Source organism: Protopterus annectens, chromosome 11.part0 (assembly GCF_019279795.1).
Source record: "Protopterus annectens isolate FY-2018-M chromosome 11.part0, PAN1.0, whole genome shotgun sequence".
Classification (NCBI taxonomy): domain Eukaryota; kingdom Metazoa; phylum Chordata; order Ceratodontiformes; family Protopteridae; genus Protopterus; species Protopterus annectens.
Window position 1 is genome coordinate 1,128,019,267 of NC_056745.1, and position 20,952 is coordinate 1,128,040,218.

The 20,952-nt window shown below is 39.4% G+C and overlaps 1 protein-coding gene across 1 annotated transcript in view; it reads right to left on the minus strand.

The window, feature by feature from the left end:
• Positions 1-20,952, minus strand: part of BRAF (B-Raf proto-oncogene, serine/threonine kinase) — a 1,627,514-nt gene that overhangs the window by 562,149 nt on the left and 1,044,413 nt on the right. The window contains exons 14-15 of the mRNA XM_044088485.1: positions 16,674-16,850; positions 1,253-1,299 (exon numbers count right to left, since the gene is read on the minus strand). Coding sequence (XP_043944420.1) covers positions 1,253-1,299; positions 16,674-16,850 — 224 coding nt within the window. The remainder of the gene's footprint in view (positions 1-1,252; positions 1,300-16,673; positions 16,851-20,952) is intronic.

The following is a 20,952-nucleotide window of genomic DNA, read 5'->3' on the forward strand; positions in this document are numbered from 1 at the left end:
GTATTGTAATCACCATTCAACAGGACCTGATCAGTAAGCAGTTATGTCTGGGACTCAACAGGGGATGGGCAGTGCCTACACTTTGGAAGATACACCACTATGGTGAAAGTTAGAGGCACAATACCTGCAAGCACTGTAACATCCAACGGCACACTTGCCAGCCCCACTGGCAAACAGAGATAAAACTCTTGCTGTGGCCCAGACAATCCATGTTGAAACAGGTGCTCAGATGCTAGAGGAAATGGCAAGGAAAGGAACAAAAATGATGAAGCAATGCCTGCTATCTTTTCTCAGGAGAAGGGGAGTTGCACATGTCCAGGATACACTTCTCTTGACAAAATCTCAGTACACAGAAATACCAGATTTGAAGGGGGTTGGGCCTTCTGAGGGGCTGCATTGCTAGGGAAGGGGGGATGACACCTTCACTAAAGCCCATTGCATGCTGAACCCTAATCATGCTACTAGGCATGCAGAGTAGGAATAGTTAGGGGCTCAAGAATAAAACACTAATTTCCCCTAGAAGGAATGACAGCAACACCTCTGGCACACCTCTCTCAACTCTTAACAGGAATGCCTCTGATATGGAGTTCTTACATTCCAGGACAGCAAATGGGTCAAAATGGACACACAGGTGGGGGGTGGGGGCTTGATGATCACAATAGAAACAGAAAACAAAATCGTATCTGTTGCTGACAAAGACAATCCCTCATGATTGTCTTATACACCAAAAATACAGTATCCCCACGTAAATGTGGAGGAGCATCTTCTGAGGAATCATAAGCCCAAGTAGCGGGGGTATTAAAAAAAAAAAAAGAAAGAACGAGAGAATAGTGCATATGGACAGAAATGACCACAAAACTCATGGATGCAATTTCAAACAAATGTTTATCTACCATTTAATTTTCTAATTTAAAACATGAATCTCAGCTGCACTAGTAGATGTCCATAAAGCTGTCCATGTTTGTTTATTTTTCTTTTCAGTCTGAAGGCACAAGATGATAGGAAATGCGATACAAAGTCTATGACTCAAAGTAGCATTATAGTGGCTTAACTAATTTGATGGTAGGTAAAGAGGATTAACACACAGAAGAACAGAGGGAAAAACCTATCACTTAGAAAACACAAAACTCAGTACATGAATTAGACACCTAGTCAAAATAATTAAATCTCTAAACATTGCAGATTTAATTTTACAACTGACATGCAGCTTCCAAAAACAACTGCATTAACATTTTAAATTATCAAAGGATACTATTACTCTTGAGGTCTCTGTGAATTATAGACTTCGCATGTAGGTAGCTGCAAAAAAAATGAGAGAGATTAGTGCCAGTGTGGTAAAATTACTATTCCTGCACAGAAGTATGTTCAACACAGAGTGCATAGCAACGTCTTCATCTTATAGATCATTAAAAACCAGTACTGCAAGACCTCACCATAAAAGCACATACCTGAAAGGCTCTAGTGGGCAGCCACATGTACATGACTAGTACCAAAACTGAACAGAATTACTTCACTGACTTTTCAAGCTAGCAATGTATCTAAAATCAACTTACCAAAATGTCAACTACCATTCAGATTTCTTATTTCAAAACCCAAACAAAGCATGATTGTTTAAGGAATTGAGGTGGGACTGAAAAAAGTACAGTTGTGTAAAATCTTAGCAAACAGTAGATGTCCTTCTCTTCACTATTAAAGTACTCTTGACCTTATGGATCTTCTGCTAAGGATAGCCCAACATCTGGCCAGTGTAAGAAAGCCTTTATCTTGTATGTGCCATAAATCACACGTATTCTCCCTGCACAGGTTGGAGGGCATAAAGGTGACATACGGACACAGTTACCCAGAAATTAATTGCCTCAGTAGAGAACAGTCACTACAGGACAGAAAGCAGGCTATACATATCCAAGCAGGCTATACATATCCAAGTGGAGAAAATGCTGACAGAAAAAGTGGGGCCCTTGGCCAGGAGTGCAACAGTGAAGACAAGGATATCTACTGTTATGGTAAGATTTTATACAACTGTACTGTTTTTCTATATCACTGTTGCAGTATTCATCACCTTAGGGAGAGTACAAAAGCTCTAGAAAAAGAGTGGGAGGTGGAAGACTAGAAAGATTCCTCAACAAATAAATGCAGGATGGCCCTAGCAAAACTGCCTCTGTGTCTAGAAATCATATCATTTATAATGCTTAATAAAGTTATGTATTGAGGACCAAGTAGCAGCTTCAAGAATGGATTTAAGTCCAAACCCTTGAAAAAAAGCACCAAGAAAAGCAACAGCCCTAATGGCATGAGTTCTAACTGAAATATATATTTATTTACATTTGATAATCGGGTAGTGTCCGACTGGGCAAGTAACCCATTTTGAGCAGAGATCCAGGGAGAAAAGCTCCCAAGTGAAGTTACAACAGTAGAGAATAACAAAAACATGATAAAGTAAGGTAAGAAAATGTTAAACATAATACATAGTACAATATAGGCCAGATAAGAATAAAAGTCAGAATATACACAATTGCAATACAAAATAACATATAAAATCAACATCTGAAGTCGTAGTTTTTTTTAATTAAAAACATACTTCTGATAGAGTAGTATTGCTAAGAGCAAAAATGAGTAGAGAGTAAGAGGAGACAGAAGAGCAGGGTAGGACAGTATGGCAAGTAGACAAACACTTGCCATGAAGAGAATAACAAAAAGAAAAGGCCTTGGATATCCAGGAAAAGGTTTGCTTTCAACAGCTAAACCCAAAGTCCTGCGATGAAACAAAACAAAAAGCTGGTCAGGCATACAAATGGTCTTAGTTTTATCCAAATAATACCTGAGCTGTCTGTGCAAATCCAAGGTATGCAGGACCCTCTCACTAGCAGACCTAAGAAGAAAGGGAGTTGTATTGTTTGATTTAAGGAAAACTAATTAACAACACTGGGAATAAAAGAAGGATTAGTATGAAGAGACTAATTTTTGACTAGTTTCTGTCAAAAAACAAAAGAGGAGGCATGACCATAAGAGCCTGAAACTCAGAAACCCTCTGAGCAGAGGTAAGAGCAAGGAAAAAGACGGTCTTCCAAGTACAGTGTTGCAGAGACGCTCAAACTGAAGGGTCAAAATGAGGCCGGGTCGATTTTCCAAAGCAAACTTAAGGTCCCGAGGAGGAGAAGTAGGGTTTCTTGGGGCCTAAGATGGAAGACGCCTTTAAGAAACTGTTTGACCCCAAAACAAGACACCAAAGGAGGATTCAAAGGCAGACAGGCACAAACAGCTGAGAAATGGGCCTTTACAGAACAATAGGCCAAGCTTGACTAGAACAACTCACAAATGAGAGAGAGAATCAGAGGGACCCCTATTGAAAAGAGATCTTGGTTATGAGAAAGGCACCAGACTAAAAATCTTTTCCATTTGGACAGATAAGACTTTCTGGTTGCATGTTTTCTTGCTCCTGTAAAACTCTGAGCACATCCTGAAGAGATTTACAGGTATAGCAAGTTCTTAAGTAAATTCCAAGAAGTTACACTACAAGAAAATACACTGTAGGGAGCACAAATGAAAACCTGCAAAGAAGTAGAGTTGAGTGAATAACTTACCATAAAGCACATTTGACTATGCATACCTCCTAAAGCAATAGATATACGATTATGTAGGTATTCATATCATAACTAAAAAACAGGACACAGCTGAGTGGACATTCATTTCTCAGACTGATCTTTTCAGCAGTTAGATGTCTCTAGAGACATGATGCTGAAGTTTACAGATGCGGCTCTTTGGGAGCGCTCTGTCTGCTATAAAGACTAACAAGTACCTATGCTTTTTTAATTCTAAGAAGTGGAAAAAAAGAATGAATGCACCAACAGACATTCTTGGGGAAAGCTAAATGAACCCTGTAAGCTAAACCAATGAATGAAAAGTGCATAAATTGTTAAAAATAAGTATAATTTTACTAAAATACTGTAATACATCTCTAATGACAAGTTTAAGGAGAGCAAATAGATAAACATCAAGATACTGTGGATTAATACTGAAAATAATTAACTACACAAATAACTCAAACACTGACTGGAACAGACCTAACACAGCACCAGACCAAAATAATCTACAGGACCATGGTGACAGAGGGAGGAAGGAATTATTCAAAGCTCTCCTGTTACATCAGTAAATCCACAAAACAGCTTACAGGCTTCATTTAGCTTTCCCCAAGAATATCTGTTGGTGCATTAATAATAGTGGGACTGTACACATACCTGCTGACCTCAAAAGATCCAAACATATTGAAAGCTTTGAAACGTGAGGACAATAAGTCTAAGTTGACTTCACTGCTTAGTTTAGCAGAAGCATATTGGCATCAAACGGGAATGGAAACCAAACCAGAAGAAGATAAAAATGAGGCAGCAACTGAATGTGCCAAAAAAAAAAAAGAAAGAATACAAGGTGAAGGATCAGACAAGTCAGCAAGAAATGTGGAAAATGCATAAATACAGTTTCAAGTATAGAAAAATCTTGGAACAACTTCATGTTGATCAGGATTGGATGTAGGAATGGTTAAGCAGAGATGAAGTTAAACCAAAAGACGAAAAGGTTAATATTGGTGGCCCAGGATAGTGGACTACATACACATTGGTTTACAAAGTCCATTGAACATGTGGAAGAAACAGACAAAAGTATGTTTTGTAAAACATAATTGCAAACAGTTGCACATCTTGTTGCTGGTTGTATATACTGATGGCAGAAGGACTGTATACTGAAAGGCATAATAATGTGGCAAGACTGTTGCATTGGGTATTGAGCAAAAATTATAATACTGAAGTAGCTGAAAAGCACTGGAAACATGAGCCACAAAGCATCACAGAAAATGAAGTTTATATCACATGGGATCATCCATTAATAAGTATTAAAAAAAACAGATATAGTAGTCCATGAAAAGAAGACAAAAAAGTAGCGATTATTGAAATTGCCCAGTGAATACAGTGTCTTATGTACAGAGACACACAAAGTCATAAAATACCAGGATTTGCAGGAAGAAACGAGGGCAATGTGGAAGAAAGATACCCAAACAGTTCCTGTAGTAGTAGAAGCAATGGGTCTTATAAAAAGAATTTACAATCGTACTTGGATACGTTACCGATACATGCAACTCCGTATGAATTACTGGAGGAGTCATTACTGGGCACATTGCGGATGCTGCAAAGAGCACTTCTGGCTGATTATCAAAGATTAAAATACTAATTTCATGAACTTTAATCATACTTTGACTTAGGAATGGGGTCCATTCTTATTATGGTACGAGAAACCCAAAAGATTTGGAGAAGTGTAAAAAATCCTGTACCACTTTCATTGTAAGAATCAACCATACAAATTTGTGTTTGCAACTTCCCCAAAAGTAAGCCCTAGATCATACTCTGTAAACCACAGAACCAAATCTTATCCTACCTACAGACTGCAAATACAATTTAGAAGGCCTTAATATACATCATAGTGGTACCTTCAAAAATACTTCTAAGCAAACACAAACATTTTAAATATTGCTACAGTGGCAGCTGCTGACCTCCCAAGTCACACTTTTGCTTTACTGGTCATAAAAAATAAAGAAAGAAAAGGAAAAATTAGCTAACAACGCAGTCTCAGTCTGGTGGCTCGAAATCTGTTTTCCTTTGATAAAGGACACAAACATCTGATAAGGCATGTCTTTGCCAGAGGTGGTAGTCCTTTAAATATAGTACACTTTTTCGACTTTAAAGGCTCACAGAAGGCACCATTCTTTTATAAAGACTTTTATTCATGAATGGGAGATAGAACTTGATATGCAATAGTAAAAATATATGAGGGGGACATACGAAAATTAACAGGTGGTAGATTTCTTAAGAAATATGAGAATGCTTAGCATGGAAGATGTGAAATTACTATCAGGAGCCTGGACATATTCCCCAAGGTACAACAAAAGACGTTATGTAGTCACCATAACGTTCCATCTGTGTTGTCCATTTTCATTCTTCCTCAACTAATGGGTTCGGATCTGACTTGGCTGTTGCTAAAGCTCATGGCAACTAAAAACTCTCAAGCTTCTCCCTTACCCATAGTGCATCAACCCAAAATACCTCCGATCTTGTTTGCTGATTTTTAGTAGAAAGAAATATTTGCAGTGCAGTTAAATAAAGAGATGACTATATCTAGAGCTCAGTATAAAGGACAATGATATCATCTAACCACTTATTCTTCCAGGAATCTTCAAGGGGTGGGGGCTGGTGGGTGGGGAGTTGAGGAAGAATGAAAATGGACAGCACGGATGTAACGTTATGGTAAGTACAAAACTTCTTTATCTGATGTTGTCAATTTTCATTCTATCCTCAGCTAATGGGACAGAGATGCCCAGCTACCTAAGATCCCGGTGGACTCACAGAAGGATATTCCTGAGGAGAACTGAACCAAATGATGCTCTACCTCTGGAGACCAGATCCACTTGGTCAGTTTTTCTGATGTTTTTTGCTCTATGTAGGTAAAAACGTAATTGTCTGTGAACATCCAAATGTAACTTGTGCTTACCTTTGTTAGCAAAATTAGGAAAGAATACTGTCAAATTAATGAACTGATTGATATTAGATTGTGACACCACCTTAGGAAGAAAGGATGCAGTGGTTTGCAGTGTAACTCTATCCTTGTGAAAAAATCAGGTATGGAGGTTTTGAAGACAAGGCTTGAATCTCTGAAATTTGTCTGGCAGAAGTAATGGCTACTAGAAATATTGTCTTTCAAGAAAGATATTTAAGATGACACTTACCTGCTGGTTCGAAGGGGGAATGAGTAAGCACCTTCAGTATCAGATTTAGGTCCCATGGGGGAGCAGGGTCTTTAAAGAAGAGTGCCTCTCAAAAAGGCTTTATAGAGCTTAAGAGAGGCTACAGGGGAACCATCAAATCCAATGTGAAAATTTGATACTGCTAAGTGAATCTTAACTGTTGAGGAGCTAGCTCCTTCTTTAAAATGTAGGGACAACAATTCAAAGACGTTATGTATCAGAGCTGAAAAGGGATCAACATTGTTTTTATATGCCCAGTAAACAAATCTTTTCCATTTACTGAAATAAAGCTTACGTGCAGAAGGTTTATGGGAAGATAAAAGTACACGCCATTTGGATGTGCCCAGTAAACAAATTTATTCCATTTACTGGAATAAAGCTTATGTGCAGAAGGCTTATGGGAAGATAAAAATATATGTCAGACTGGGGAAGCTAGCATAGGTTGTCTGTCTATTAACGGAAATGGAGAAGCCAGGCTATCACATCCTGAGGTTTGATGCATCTGGATGGATCATGGCTGTCAGTGATACACGAGGTCTGGAACTGGATCCAGAATCCAAGGTTCTTGAAGTAAGAGAGGCCAAAGGAAGGGGAACCAAATCTGCTGAGGCCAGTAGGGTGCAATGAGGATAACTTTGTTCTTCAACATGGCAGCTTTCTGAAGGAATTTCAGAATTAGCAGGATGGGTGGATAGGCGTATTGTAAACCAAGGGGCCAATCGTGAAGTAGAGTATCCCTCAGTGATTCCCCTGTGGGAGGATTAGGGCAAAGTAGCTGTTGCATTTTTTGTTTAGAGGAGAAGGAAAAAAATCACAGCATGGCTGGCCCCACTGACGAAAAATCATTTCTGTCACGTTCTTGTTGAGAGACCACTAGTGAGGCAGAAGAATGCACCTGCTATCAACACTGGAATTCCCCAGAATGTGCATTGCTATGAGAAAGAGGTTGGATGAGATCACCCACTGTCACACTCTGAGCGCTTCTTGACACAAGGGGTAAGATTTGGTCCCTCCTTGTTTGCTGATGTACCAAACTACTGACAAACTGTCCATCTGAATTGCAATTTTCCCTGAAGTGAGAGAAATCTGAAGTGCCTGTAATGCTAAACGTACTGCTCTCATCTCTAGGACACTGATATGCAAACTGGCCTCTTTAGGGACCAACTGCCTTGGACTGTTTTCCCCAGAAAGTGCCCCCACCCCAGCTGGAAAGTGTCCGTGGTCACTATGGCCTTGGGCTGAGGGGGAATGAACGGACGGCCTTGTAGAACCTGATCTGATTGAATGTACCACCTGAAAGCTCTCTTGCATATGTAAGTGATTCGTATCAGAGTTGACATGGGTTGGTAAAGAATAGACCATAGTGTTGCTAGCATCCACTGGAGAATCCTTATGTAAAATCAGGGTAAAGGCACTAATGTTACTGCTGCTGACATTGATCCTAGAGCTTGAAGGACCAAATGGACTGAAATCTTGGTACTGCAAATTACTTTTCTGAGTTGTGATCTTATAGTCTGAACCTTTGAGGGAGGCAGTGAAGCTATCATTGACTGTGTTGAACAGTATTACTATGAATTCCAAATTCTGAGTTGGTTCCAGTTGAGACTTGTCAGTTTATGGATATCCTCAGATGAGAACAGATCTGGAGAACCTGATCTCTTGCCCTTATCAATTGATGCCTGGTTGAGGTGGTAATGATCCAGTCATCTAGATATGGAAACACCAGGAATCCTTGCAGTCTCAAGTGAGTTGCTACTACTGCCATACATTTGGTGAACACTCTGCGGGCTATGTTGAGACCAAAGGGCAGAGCTCTGCATTGGTAAAGACTAGCTCCCAGCCAGAAGTGTAAGTACCTTATGGGCTGTCTGTTCATCTTTATGTGACAGTAAGCATCCTGAAGGTCTATCAAGCACATCCAGTCGTCCTTGCCAGAAAAGGGAGAATGGACCGAACCATGACCATCAAAAACTTGGTATGTCGAACTGACTTATTTAAGTTGCTGAGATCCAAAATTGGTCTCCAGTCCCCTGTTTTCTTTGGCAATAAAAAGAATCTTGAGTAAGTTCCAGAATTTATCTGGTTTAGTGGGACCTCTTGGATGACTTTTTTCTATCAGCTTTTGAACCTGAATTGCTGCTTGTTCCCTCTGACTGGGTGAAACATCAGGGATTTTTCTTGAAATTGGAGGAGAAAGGGAAAAGAGTATTATATATCCTCTGGAAAAAATTGTCTGCACCCAAGTATTCATCATTATTTCTAGCCAGGCTCTATGATGCAGGGATAGTCAACCCCCCCCCCCCGATTACCTCTAGAGTAGAGCAGTCAGGCTTCCTTTCAGGAACGTTGGAAGGGTCTGTCAAAGAAAGTATGTCTAGACCCCTGGTTTTGCAGGTCAGCTCTGCCGTGGGGGGGTGGGGGGGGGGTGGCATCGGCCATTAGAGTTACTCCCACTATCCCTGGGGGAACGTCTTCCATGTGTGTCCTGGAAAATTCCCTTGGATTTCTTGAATCACATCTTTCGACCACCTCAATGATTACTAGAAATGGATCTTTGAGCGGGTCAAAAAATTTACCTTTTCATACCTAGATAATGTGTCTAACTTTGGGGCCAAAAAAAAGACGTGCCGTTAAAAGGAGCACTGACAAACAAAGACTCGAAGGGCTCCACAAAATCACATAAGTGCATCCAGGCACGCCTCCTAACAGAAATGCCTCATTTTCAAACTATTCTTAAATTATGCATATAAGAAAAACATTCCTGGGTAAAAAATGAAAGTACTTATGACCAGCCATGTAGCACAGATGGATAAAACCTAACTGTGGCCCAGGCAACACAGAATTAGAATGAGTGCCTGAAGGACTGGATTGGATGAGAAGCTTGACTAACAGCAGCTCATTCTGATGGGTAACAGAGGCTACCTGGCCCATGGCATTGGTGACATTTAATGGTACTCTGGCATATCGTCCACTTGCAGAGGCCATTTTGGACCACTCTTATCAAGCAAGGTCCAATGAGCTGACCCAGGGAACAGATGTGTGTAGAAGCACATATGACTTCTCTTGCCAACCGTGCAGCCAAAGCAATTCCACAGGTGACCTGGGAAGGGTTACGCAGCATTATAAGACAGGACAGGACTTGCAGCTGGCTCGCTACCTACCACCTGACTTTCGCTACTGGGAGAACAGATGGGCAGTTACATGGCTTCCTGGGCAGGACCAAATGTGGGCCAATTGTGTGCAGGTAATGCAACATTCTTGTAAAGGTCTTGTGGAGACAGGGTAGAATCAACCAGTTTGTTTATATAATGTTGAAGCAAAACTAACTCATCCCAGTTCTTCACATAATTTATCCAGCAAGTAAAACTCTGCAAAATCATTTCACTTTAGCTCTTAACGTGGACATTTAGTTGAAGCTGTTATCGGATTCCATTCTGAACCAGCATTAGATTCAAACAAACAAAAAAAATTATAAGACCTTCATGATGTGTGACAAGAGGAAAATGAAAGTAAAGAAATTTTGATACATTTCAGAGCAGTAAGAAAATTTAGGTGAGATGAGGAAAAAACCTATACCAAGATATGGTTAGTTACAGCAAAGGATGGAGTTTTCCTTTATTGTCTATGGATACTTCTCCAAACCATCTCTCCCCTGGCATTACAGAACACAAAGGCAGCTGGTGTCGAGATGCGGAAAATGTATAATTATAAAGGCTACAGCAATAAAAAGTAATAAAGGCTACAGAAATAACAAAGAAGGAATAGAAGTAAAATACATCAAGGCCTTCAAAACACTTTAAAGAAGGTTATGCCTAGAGATTAGTGTTGTTTAGGCTGTGCAAGAACCATAGTAAAAATAAAATAAATGACTGTAGTGTAAAAAAAGATAAGAAAGATACCTGCTCTGTAAGTATGTCATGCGCAGATGATTATGTATGTGTAAAAGGAAAGGAAAATATTAAGTTGGTAATGGAAGTGCAGACGAGTTAGGAAAATTTGGCTTAAGTATCAATAAAACTAAATGTAACAGTCTAGGAAATAGTTTCTGGGCATCTGCTTTTCACAAAAAAATATATACTTTAACTACAATGTTTGATGGAGCAGATACTGCGAAAGTTTGCAAGTAAACATTGACAAAGATAAAAAAAAAGTAGTACAGTTTTGGTCACTATGGAAAATGTAACTGCAAAAGAAAATTTAATCACAACACTGAATTAGTTTAGGACAGATTTGTCTACTGTTTAATAAAAGGAGAATTAGAAGCCCATTTATCTGCAGTCAGTTTTCAAGCTATTTAGGTAAATGGATTAAATTAAGTGAAAAAGGAGTATATTTACAAATTATATAAAGGTGTGGGATATTGGAGATGTTGCAACTACTGTTATTGTTCCTCGAATGGTAATTAGTTTTGAAGAAATTTAATCAGGGAATTAAAACAAACTTAGCTCAGATATTAAGAACAATATATACTATCCATGTATAATGCATGGATAAATCAACTTGATTAGTCAGGTTATGATTATGAAAATTTAAATGTGTCAGAAATATCAGAAAGTTGAAAACAACATCCACAGACACCACGTGCAAGACATACATGGTATAGAACAGAATTAAAAAATGTAACCATTATGGAAGGGCTTGGGAGAGGGATTTAACAGAATTACATTTAGAATTGTAGAGTATACCTTTGTGGGATATTTGTTTCTATAAGGCTTATAGAACATTCTCTCTACAAGAACACATTGTATGAAGTGTGAAAGAACACATTTGGTGAAAGAGAAAGTATGGGTATGCTTTTTTAGAATTACATGAAATGTTGAAAAAATGCCAAGTTAAGAGTTTAAAATCTGACAGATGATGTGATTACCTTATGGAGAAAGTTGAAAGACATTTTTTTATGTATACATGAAACGCATACCTAGTAGGGATAGTTTAGGTGAAGGGAAGTCTGAATGAGGTGGTCAAAGCTAGAGTCAGAGGTGCTGCAGCCAAAACGCACAGCATGCCAGGTGAAGTATATGACAGAAAAATGCTAAGGAAGCTGAAAGATAAGTTGCACAAAACTGGTGTGACCAGTACTACTGTATGGTACAGAAACATGAGCAATAAAGGCACAGCAGTTGAACAAGCTATAGGTGATGGAGATGAAGTGCCCGAGACTGGTGTTAGGATGCATACTGTGGAACAGACGAAGAAATGAGGACTTCAGAGCAGAAGCCAAAGTAGCTCCAATTACAGCGGTCAAAAAGAAGAGATGACAGTGATTCAGGTATATGTGCAGAAAAGTAGAAGACATTCTGGTGAAGAAGATTTGAGACAGATGGGAAAAAGAGGGGATATGAGGGCATCTAGCAAAGAGGTGGATAGAATGTGAGAGAGAAGACGACCTGCAGCAGTTAGGCATGACTGTCAAAGAAGGTAAGAGAGTGACAATGAATTGAGAGAGATGGTGGCAGTTAACACAACACCCTGACCCCATACAGAAGGAAAATATGGTTGATGATGATATGGAGCACAAGCATTCACAGTCTTGCCCTGAGACATCAGTTTATATGTGAAGGGCAGGGGCAATGGTCTCATGCTTCACACTACTGCCACTGGTTAATTATCAGTGGCTATGGTCTCATAATTCACACCACTCACCAAATAATATGTGAAGGATGACTGATCTAAAGAGTGCATCATAAATATACACTTCAACCTTGGATAATAGCCTATGCCTACTATGCCAAGATAGGCTGTGCACTGCAGATCACAGTTATAATTTCTGACTCCCCAGGATTTCTTCAACTTCATACTAAGCAGTGTGTCTGCCTGTGCAATATTACCAACAGTAGTTGTAACCTGTCCAAGATTATTTTTGATACGAAAACACATACAACAATTTTCTATGAGGGTGCAATGATCTCTCTCTCCAGTATCAACACTTTCCTTCCCTTTATTTATGCTGCGAAGAGCTACACTGTTCTGGCACATTAAGAACAGTTGCTGTTTAGCCTTAAAATAAGCCAGTCACTAAATACTGCTGTGATCTCAGTAGCTTCAGCAATACCTTTTGAAAAGCTGGAAACCAGCATTTGAGAAATCAGGCAGGATGATGTGAGGTATTGCCAGCTATTCTAGGAGAAGCAGGGCAGTGGATGTGTAACACATGCAAGCATAGCTAGCTGGAGTTTTGTAAAGAATTATATGTCATTTGTATATCAAACTGATTTGCATAGGTCCTTGTGTTGAAAATGTATTTGTAAAGCTGTTTGTGTTAAAAAAAAAAATGTACCAACAGTGGGTCCTGCTGGACAGAAAAGAAATATACCTGTATGGCAGACCATATTGTAACTGCTGAAATGAATATATTGTAACAGAGGATACTGGAAGTGAACAGGTTAATCTCAGTCCAGCTAACTTTGAAAAATAGTATGAAATTAAATTACCTGGTTTAGGCCATAAAGATTGTATCTTACAGTTCTGATTGCAGCCAGAGACAAAATGTCTGTGAAAATCAGGACTAGTAATCCTACTGTATTGTCCCTTAGGTGTGAACTACCCTGGAAAGGTGGAAGTTCCTGAAATGGTTTTATAGCTTCCAGATTCTATAACACATCTTAGCAAAGCTCTCCAAGTGTGTACTATGACACACACGTGCTAGATTCTGGTTCAGTTTCTAGTAAAGGGGGTAGTGTGGAAACCACAGTCAGATGACCAGATGTATGTGATGTCATTCTGTACTCCAGCACAGAAATGATGTTTTAATACTAGATGAGAAAGAAGTCTCAGGGCATTTTGTTTTGGATCTGACAAAACCACTCACCCACTTCATCTTGCCTTGTTTTTTTTTTTAAGTACATGAGAGACAGTAATTCTTTAGATCAGTCAGGAAAATACAGTGAGATTAGTTAAGTATTGTTTTTCTGTATCTGTCAGAATCTTTCCATCAGTGTTATTTTTAATATTCCCTGTGATTGAAAGTCTGGTGTTTATTGTAAGTAGATATTTAGTATTTTCATGTTCTTTTATTATTAAATATATTTAAACTTTTCATTATGGTTGATGTTTTAGAAAACATTTTAATATTTGACAGCATTTATATTTATTTGGTGACATTGTGGCCACTCCTGAAAGTTTTGCTACACTGGTCAAACACTACCATTTGTATTAGTATCAATTTTATTCAGTATAATTTGGGTAAGAAGGGAGGTGATGATTAGTGATAGTCAGTATGATTTCATGCCAGGAAAGAGCACTACAGATGCAATATTTGCTCTGAGAGTGTTGATGGAGAAGTACAGAGGTCAGAAGGAGTTGCATTGTGTCTTTGTGGACTTAGAGAAAGCATATGATAGGGTGTCTAGAGAGGAGTTGTGGTACTGTATGAGGAAGTCGGGAGTGGTCAGAGAAGTATGTAAGAGTGGTACAGGATATGTACGAGGGTAGTGTGACAGCGGTGAGGTTTGCAGTGGGAGCGATGGATGCGTTTAAGGTGGAGGTGGGACTACATCAAGGATCAGCTCTGAGCCCTTTCTTATTTGCAATGGTGATGGTCAGGTTGACAGACAAGTTCAGTCAGGAGTCCCCGTGGACTATGATGTTTGCAGATGACTTTGTGATCTGTAGTGAGAGTAGGGAACAGGTGGAGGAGACCCTGGAGAGGTGGAGTTATGCTCTAGAGAGAAGAGGAATGAAGGTCAACAGGACTAAGACTATATGTGTGTGAATGAGAGGGAGGATAGAGGAATGATGAGGATGCAGGGAGTAGAGGTGGCGACGGTGGATGAGTTTAAATACGTGGGATCAACAGTTCAGAGTAATGGTGAGTGAGGAAGAGAGGCGAAGAAGAGAGTGTAGGCAGGATGAAGTTGGTAGAGAAGAGTGTCAGGAGTGATTTGTGACAGAGTAAGAGTGAAAGGGAAGGTCTACAAGAGGGTAGTGAGACCAGCTATGTTATATGGATTGGAGACAGTAGCATTGACAAAAAGGCAGGAGTCAGAGCTGGATGTGGCAGAGTTAAAGATGTTAAGATTTGTACTGGGTGTGATGAGGGTGGACAGGATTAGGAATAAGTATATTAGAGAGTCGGCCCAGGTTGGAAGGTTTGGAGACAAAGCCAGAGAGGCAAGATTACATTGATTTGGACATGTGCTGAGAAGAGATGCAGAGTACATTGGGAAAAAGATGCTAAGGATGAAGCTGCCAGGTAACAGGAAAAGAGGAAGGTCTAAGATAAGGTTTATGAATGTGGTGAGAGGGGACATGCAGGTGGTTGGTGTGACAGAGCAAGATGCAGAAGACAGGAAGAAATGGAAACAGATGATCCGCTGTGGCAACCCCTAACGGGAGCAGCCGAAAGAAGAAGAATTTGGATAACCTGGTAAGAGCCTTAGAGTAGCTGGCTTTGGAGTGTTCTGGTGGCAGTATCTACCTTATAGTCTGGGCAAAGGGGGCACAGCTGGTAAATCTGTGCTTGTCTTTTCTAGGGTGTGTGTGGGTGCGCGTGTTTATCAGCTACTTCAAGTAGGGCCACACAGCACTGGTTTCACAGAGAGGGTGGTGGAGACTTGGCTTGGAACACTCGGCCGAAGACTCAACTCTACAGCTGTGTCAGTGTGGAGTATTGGCTTGGAACCCTCAACCAAGGACTCAACTCTACAGCTGTGTCAGTGGGTCGTGTTATTTGGGGCCTGGATAGAGAGAGTGAGGGAAACCCAGCCCCAGGACTGTGCGCGTTCTTTGTGTGCTCTTAAGGGCAATTGTGCTTGGTGCAGAGAACTTCATCTGGAAATACTGTATGCATCTATTTGTGTTCCAAGTGAACGTCCCTCACTGGTGTCAGTGGTGAGGATCAAAGCTCCTTGATTACTGGCCTAGAGGAGGGGCATGACATACACCACTACCCTTATACACATACAACCCCAAACTCAAGAGTTTACAAATAAATAATGAAGCTTTTTTCTTGAAATAAATAAAAGCAAGCAATGCAGTTTGTGAAATCTTATATACAAGTAGCTGTTAGCTCACACACACACACAAAAAAAGTTCAAGCAAAATGACATAGAAAAAGGCTAAAAACTTATTTGGATCTGTCTCTACCCATTGTCACATTGGCCTGAATGTCCAAATAGTGACATAGGCCAATGGATTCCTCCTTGTGTTCAGTCCAAGTAAAGCAGTTAACTATTTGGTGCGATCACCTGTGAATCCACAAAGTTAGACTCAACAAGGAATCAGCTTGTTAAATAAAACTGATCAAGGTTTGACTTGCCAAATAAAACAAAACACTGCTGATACAAGAAAACAGCACATGCAGCTATTTCCTAGTGAAATCACAGATTTATTCACCAGGCTAGCCCTAATGAATCGCACTGCAGTAAATATTTTGATGGCTAAAGGGCTACCAAGTCCCTTCTAGGTCATCCCTTTTGCTCAGTAACCTTATCTTTAAACTTAAGGACAAATATTGCCTACCTTTGGCCAGCAACTGAACAGTGCATGAACACTTCTTACTCTGTATATAGTGACCCTGCAATTAAGCCAAACAGACCTTGTTTTTTCTCGGCTACCTTTGAAAAAAACCTTTACTAAAGCTTGCTCCAGCCTCATGGTACCATCTTTCTTGCCAACATTAATGCCCTGATTTAAGAGTGGTTTAATCTGATTAGGATAGGCACCATACTGAATTCGTTTTAACTTTCCAATTTGCAAGTTTCCAAGTCACAAATGAGACAGGCACTATTTTGCTTGATGCACTTATCTGATGCAAAAGAATCAAATAAATATGTAGCACATCAGTATAGTTAACATGAGTCTTCTTTTCAACTTTAAATGCAATATAAAAATAAAAAGGATTACTTTAAACTATGCTGTCAAACAGTTATCAAATAATCATAATACTTACTCCATTCCCTGTGCTGTTTGCCGTGCAATGTCGATGAGTTTAATCATCTCAAATTTGGTCTCAATTATATGTAAGTGATGATATAAACTAGACCCCTCACACCACTGCGTGACTATCGCCAGCTGAGGCTTTGTTGTATAACCCATGAATAGCAGAATATTTACATGCCTTGTTTTCCTAGAAATAAGGGAAACTTGACAGTTAAATGGTTTTATTCTTGATGCAGAATTTTGCCTAATAGTCAAATGACAAGCAAACTCTGTGAATCTACAAACCATCTGAAAGAAAAATGCAAGCAGTACAGAGGTTCAATTTATGGACAAATCCAGCTGAAAAATGATAAAACACCCAGACAAGAAACAATGCTTTCATTAGCATGGCTCAACTAAACAAAAGGGAGCACAACTGCTAGAGTTAAGGTACCAAAGTTTTATGTTAGTTTGTGTTTACAGTTACATTTCCAATGCCCAAACTTTCACTGCATTGTAATTTCCTTTTTATCAAGCTGCACGCTTCGGGTTAGCAATTATATGTGTAAGAATCACACTATTACCTACAACTGTTTTGTGATCTTTGCTTTACTTGTCATTGGTGTGGTACTTTTGGGAAGTGAAACTAGCAAAAAAAAAGTTAAAAATCAGGATTATTCAAACAAACTAAAAGCATTTTTTTCTTCTGTAAAAAAAATATAAGTAGTGATGTTGCTATGATTTATTAACCCCCAAATTCTAAGCATGTTTCAGGAGGAAATATCTTACTATTTCAGACTTCAGCAGCAATTTTCTGAATGATAAAAAAATAAACAGTTTGTCTAGTGAGGAAATTAATCAACATTTAGTACACAGAAGACATGCAAACAATGGAAAATATTTATATCCTTCATGTGCAGGTACATCTTTGAAAGACGGACTTCTGCTATCCGCCTTTCCTCCGACCGGTTCAAAATATGAAATCACAGATGTGGCTGGAGTATACTAACAGAATTCTGGTGTCTGGCCCATTTTTTCAAATTCTCAACTGTTAATGGCAAGACATTACATCCTTTAAGCTTAACTGATGTAAACAAAAGCAAACATTTTCCTACATCACAACCTTCTTCTGTTTATTAAAATTTCCTTTTTTTTTTTCCCTAAAGCATGAAAATAAAAATGTACCTGAGTGGAGCTAAAGACTGACACAACTACCCTGAAAAACGCACTTGTGTGTGAAGATTTAAGGCAGGTAAATAACAGATTAGAGAGGACTTGCCATATGAACTCATCTTTGAGAGGTCAGTCTGCAAAAGGCAAGACAGAAAACTCTCGACTATTCTCTCTCTCAACAAAATTTCTAGTTCACATGCTTATAGCAACAAACACCTCTCACAGTAGCATACCACATCATCATTGCTGAGTCCATGAGACGCTGCTCAGCCCTACGTTCTCCTGCTGTAACCCCCACATTATCTTAAGCAAGTACATCTCAAACAAACAAGGACATGAAAATACAATAAGGTGAAGGGAGGACATACACAATTTATACAATCTAACCCTGTAACTTTTTCTCTTGGCAGTCCCTGCCTTCCTCATCACTATGGGCTGTCCGTTATTGCCAATTCATATTTTCTTTTAACCAAAACCTTTATCTTACAAAGACTTCTATTTTAAACAGACTAACAGCTTATAAATTATAACTTTTTGTCTTCCTTGTCTGGATTTAAATAATCTCCCTACACATTTCTTGTTTTGAGACTTATTCTCATTAAATCTTAGAGCAGTCTCTCGGAGTGTTACCCTCTCTGCTTAATGAACACTAAAGTAGCATGACAAACTTTGATTTCATAGCATTGTCATGACCCTGTTCTACACTTCCTGTGTGTGTGTCTCTCTCCCTCACACACAAACCCACATTCTTTCTATCTCTGAGACGTATTATAAGCTGCACTTTTTCCACCCTTGCATTTTTCAAGAATTCTTTTTTAGCCAATTGAAAGCAAATGATATACTTCCCTTAGGAACAAGTGGATATTTAAACCCTGTATTTAACATCAGTAACTTGGTGTGCCTTCGTCGAAGGTTGAACATCGAGCTGGCACCTCGGCGTTCGTGAAAATCTACTGCCAATCATTAGCGGAACGGAGTTCTGCTGTGGCGACCCCTAACCGGGAAAAGCCGAAAGACAACAACATTTAACATCAGTAACTTAACTCCTGACGAAGGGTTCATGCCAGTTTGAAAGCTTGAGTAATATCAAAATCTATATTGGTCCAATAAATAGTATTACATCACTTCTGTGTTCCAGTGTCTTTGTGTTAACATGAAAAGATGTCAAAGAAGTTGATCAAATGAGGAAGTACGACATGTAAATATAAACAGGCAAGACAGAATTGTGATTCACAGTTGGATATGCAGTAACTTGAATATTATACAACGACCCCCCCCATTAGTATTCAAAAACGTGCACGCTGATTGGTTAGCGTGCACATTGTAAATCAGAGTTATAGTAATGGAAAAAGGTCCGGTCGCCCGGACTTTTTCCATTACTATAACTCTTTTTTTACAGCAACGGAGAACGCAAGATCTCCATTGCTTCACACTGTCTCACTATGTTAAACGAGTTTAACATAGCGAGACAGCTTTAAAAAAAGCAACGGAGATTCTCCGTTGCTTTTTTTAAAGCTGTTTTTGTTATGTTAAACCCATTTAACATAGCGAAACAGTTTGTAAAAAGCAATGGAGATCTTGCTTTCTCCATTGCTTTTGCCCACAGCTCTGATGTACTGTGTAAGATACGCATGCGCAGTACATCAGAACTGCCGCAAAATACCAGACAGCTGCGGAAGGGCAGCAAGGAGGCATTATACAATGCCATTATTTAAAAAAAGTAATTATTTTTTTTCTTAAATAATGTCATTGTATAATAGCAATAACCCACTTCTGGATGTGGGTAATGCTGGATTTACCCACGGTTGGCTTTGTTTGGCCACTCGGACTTCGCCCTCGTGACCAAACCACACCAACCGTGGGTAAATCCAGCATTACCCACACCCAGGCGTGGGTTATTGCTATATTCAACTATGTGATTCTATAAAAGTGTACATCACCTGGGAAAATCTGAGTACTGCAAATGGCAAAGTATTAGTAAGTTTAGTAGCCCTTGTCGAGCAGTACATATCAATGCACACTTACTAGCTCTGGCCCAGGTTAACGCTAGGCAGATTGCAGCAATGCTGAAGTTATACCCAGTGAATATCATTTTCAGAATATGACTGACCATCAGCTAAGTGACCGCTTTCATACAGATTGGAGCACAGTAGAGAGAGAAAGATTAGTGGACATACATTGTCTACATGCTGAATCTATGGGAATGTGTGAATTCTATATCACTACAGGTTGTTCAGCTGCACTGCGTGCCACAGGTTGCATACAAGCAGCAATAAAGGCCCCATATAGTTTATACTCACATGGATATCTGAAAAGGAAAAGCTACCATTCACTGGGAGTGTACAGTGCAGGAGTATCTCTAGTCTTTATTAATGTAGTACATCTTGGCAGTTCCCATAACACCCATATCTAACACATGCCTGACTTGTATCATCGCTTCCTGTAAAGTGATGTCCCATAGTCATCTGACTGAAAGTTCATTGTACAAAATAAATGTTTACTGAGACAAATTATGCAACAAGGAGTCACTAGCTGTTAACTCCTTTTTTTTTGTCATTACTTACTGAAGGTGGTGATGAATAACCTCTGCAGCCCTGGCTCACTATACTCTTGTCCACAATCCTGAAATCATGGTTGAAATGCAATATAACATTACCCATGATGAAACATGGAAAGCAACTAATTTTTTTATTACTTTTGTTTCTTTTTTTGACTGGATAAGCACATTAAACAAACTGTTCCTTTTCAGGGATGACCTTGAAGCACTGTCTGGCTAATGACTTGCTCAAAGTCACACAAGGCAAACAAAGGTAAAAAAAAATCAAACCCTGTACTCTGGGTACAGGAAACAGCTTATTAACAATGCAGAGCTTTAGTCTTGTGAACTGTCAGTGTATCTCTGGTATGCAGAAGGCATGCTTTTGCTGTTCTGATACATCTGGTGAGGCACTGCAATACTTTACGGACACATCCAACAAGCTTGTTACTGTCTCTGCCATGCTACACAACATACTAATGTGAAGCAAGTCAGTCAACCCCATGGCATAGCTACATCAGGACTTTTTACAGATACCACAGCAGCAGAAACAGCATTATGAAAGGACAACTAAGGTGGACATGAATAAAGCACATGCAAG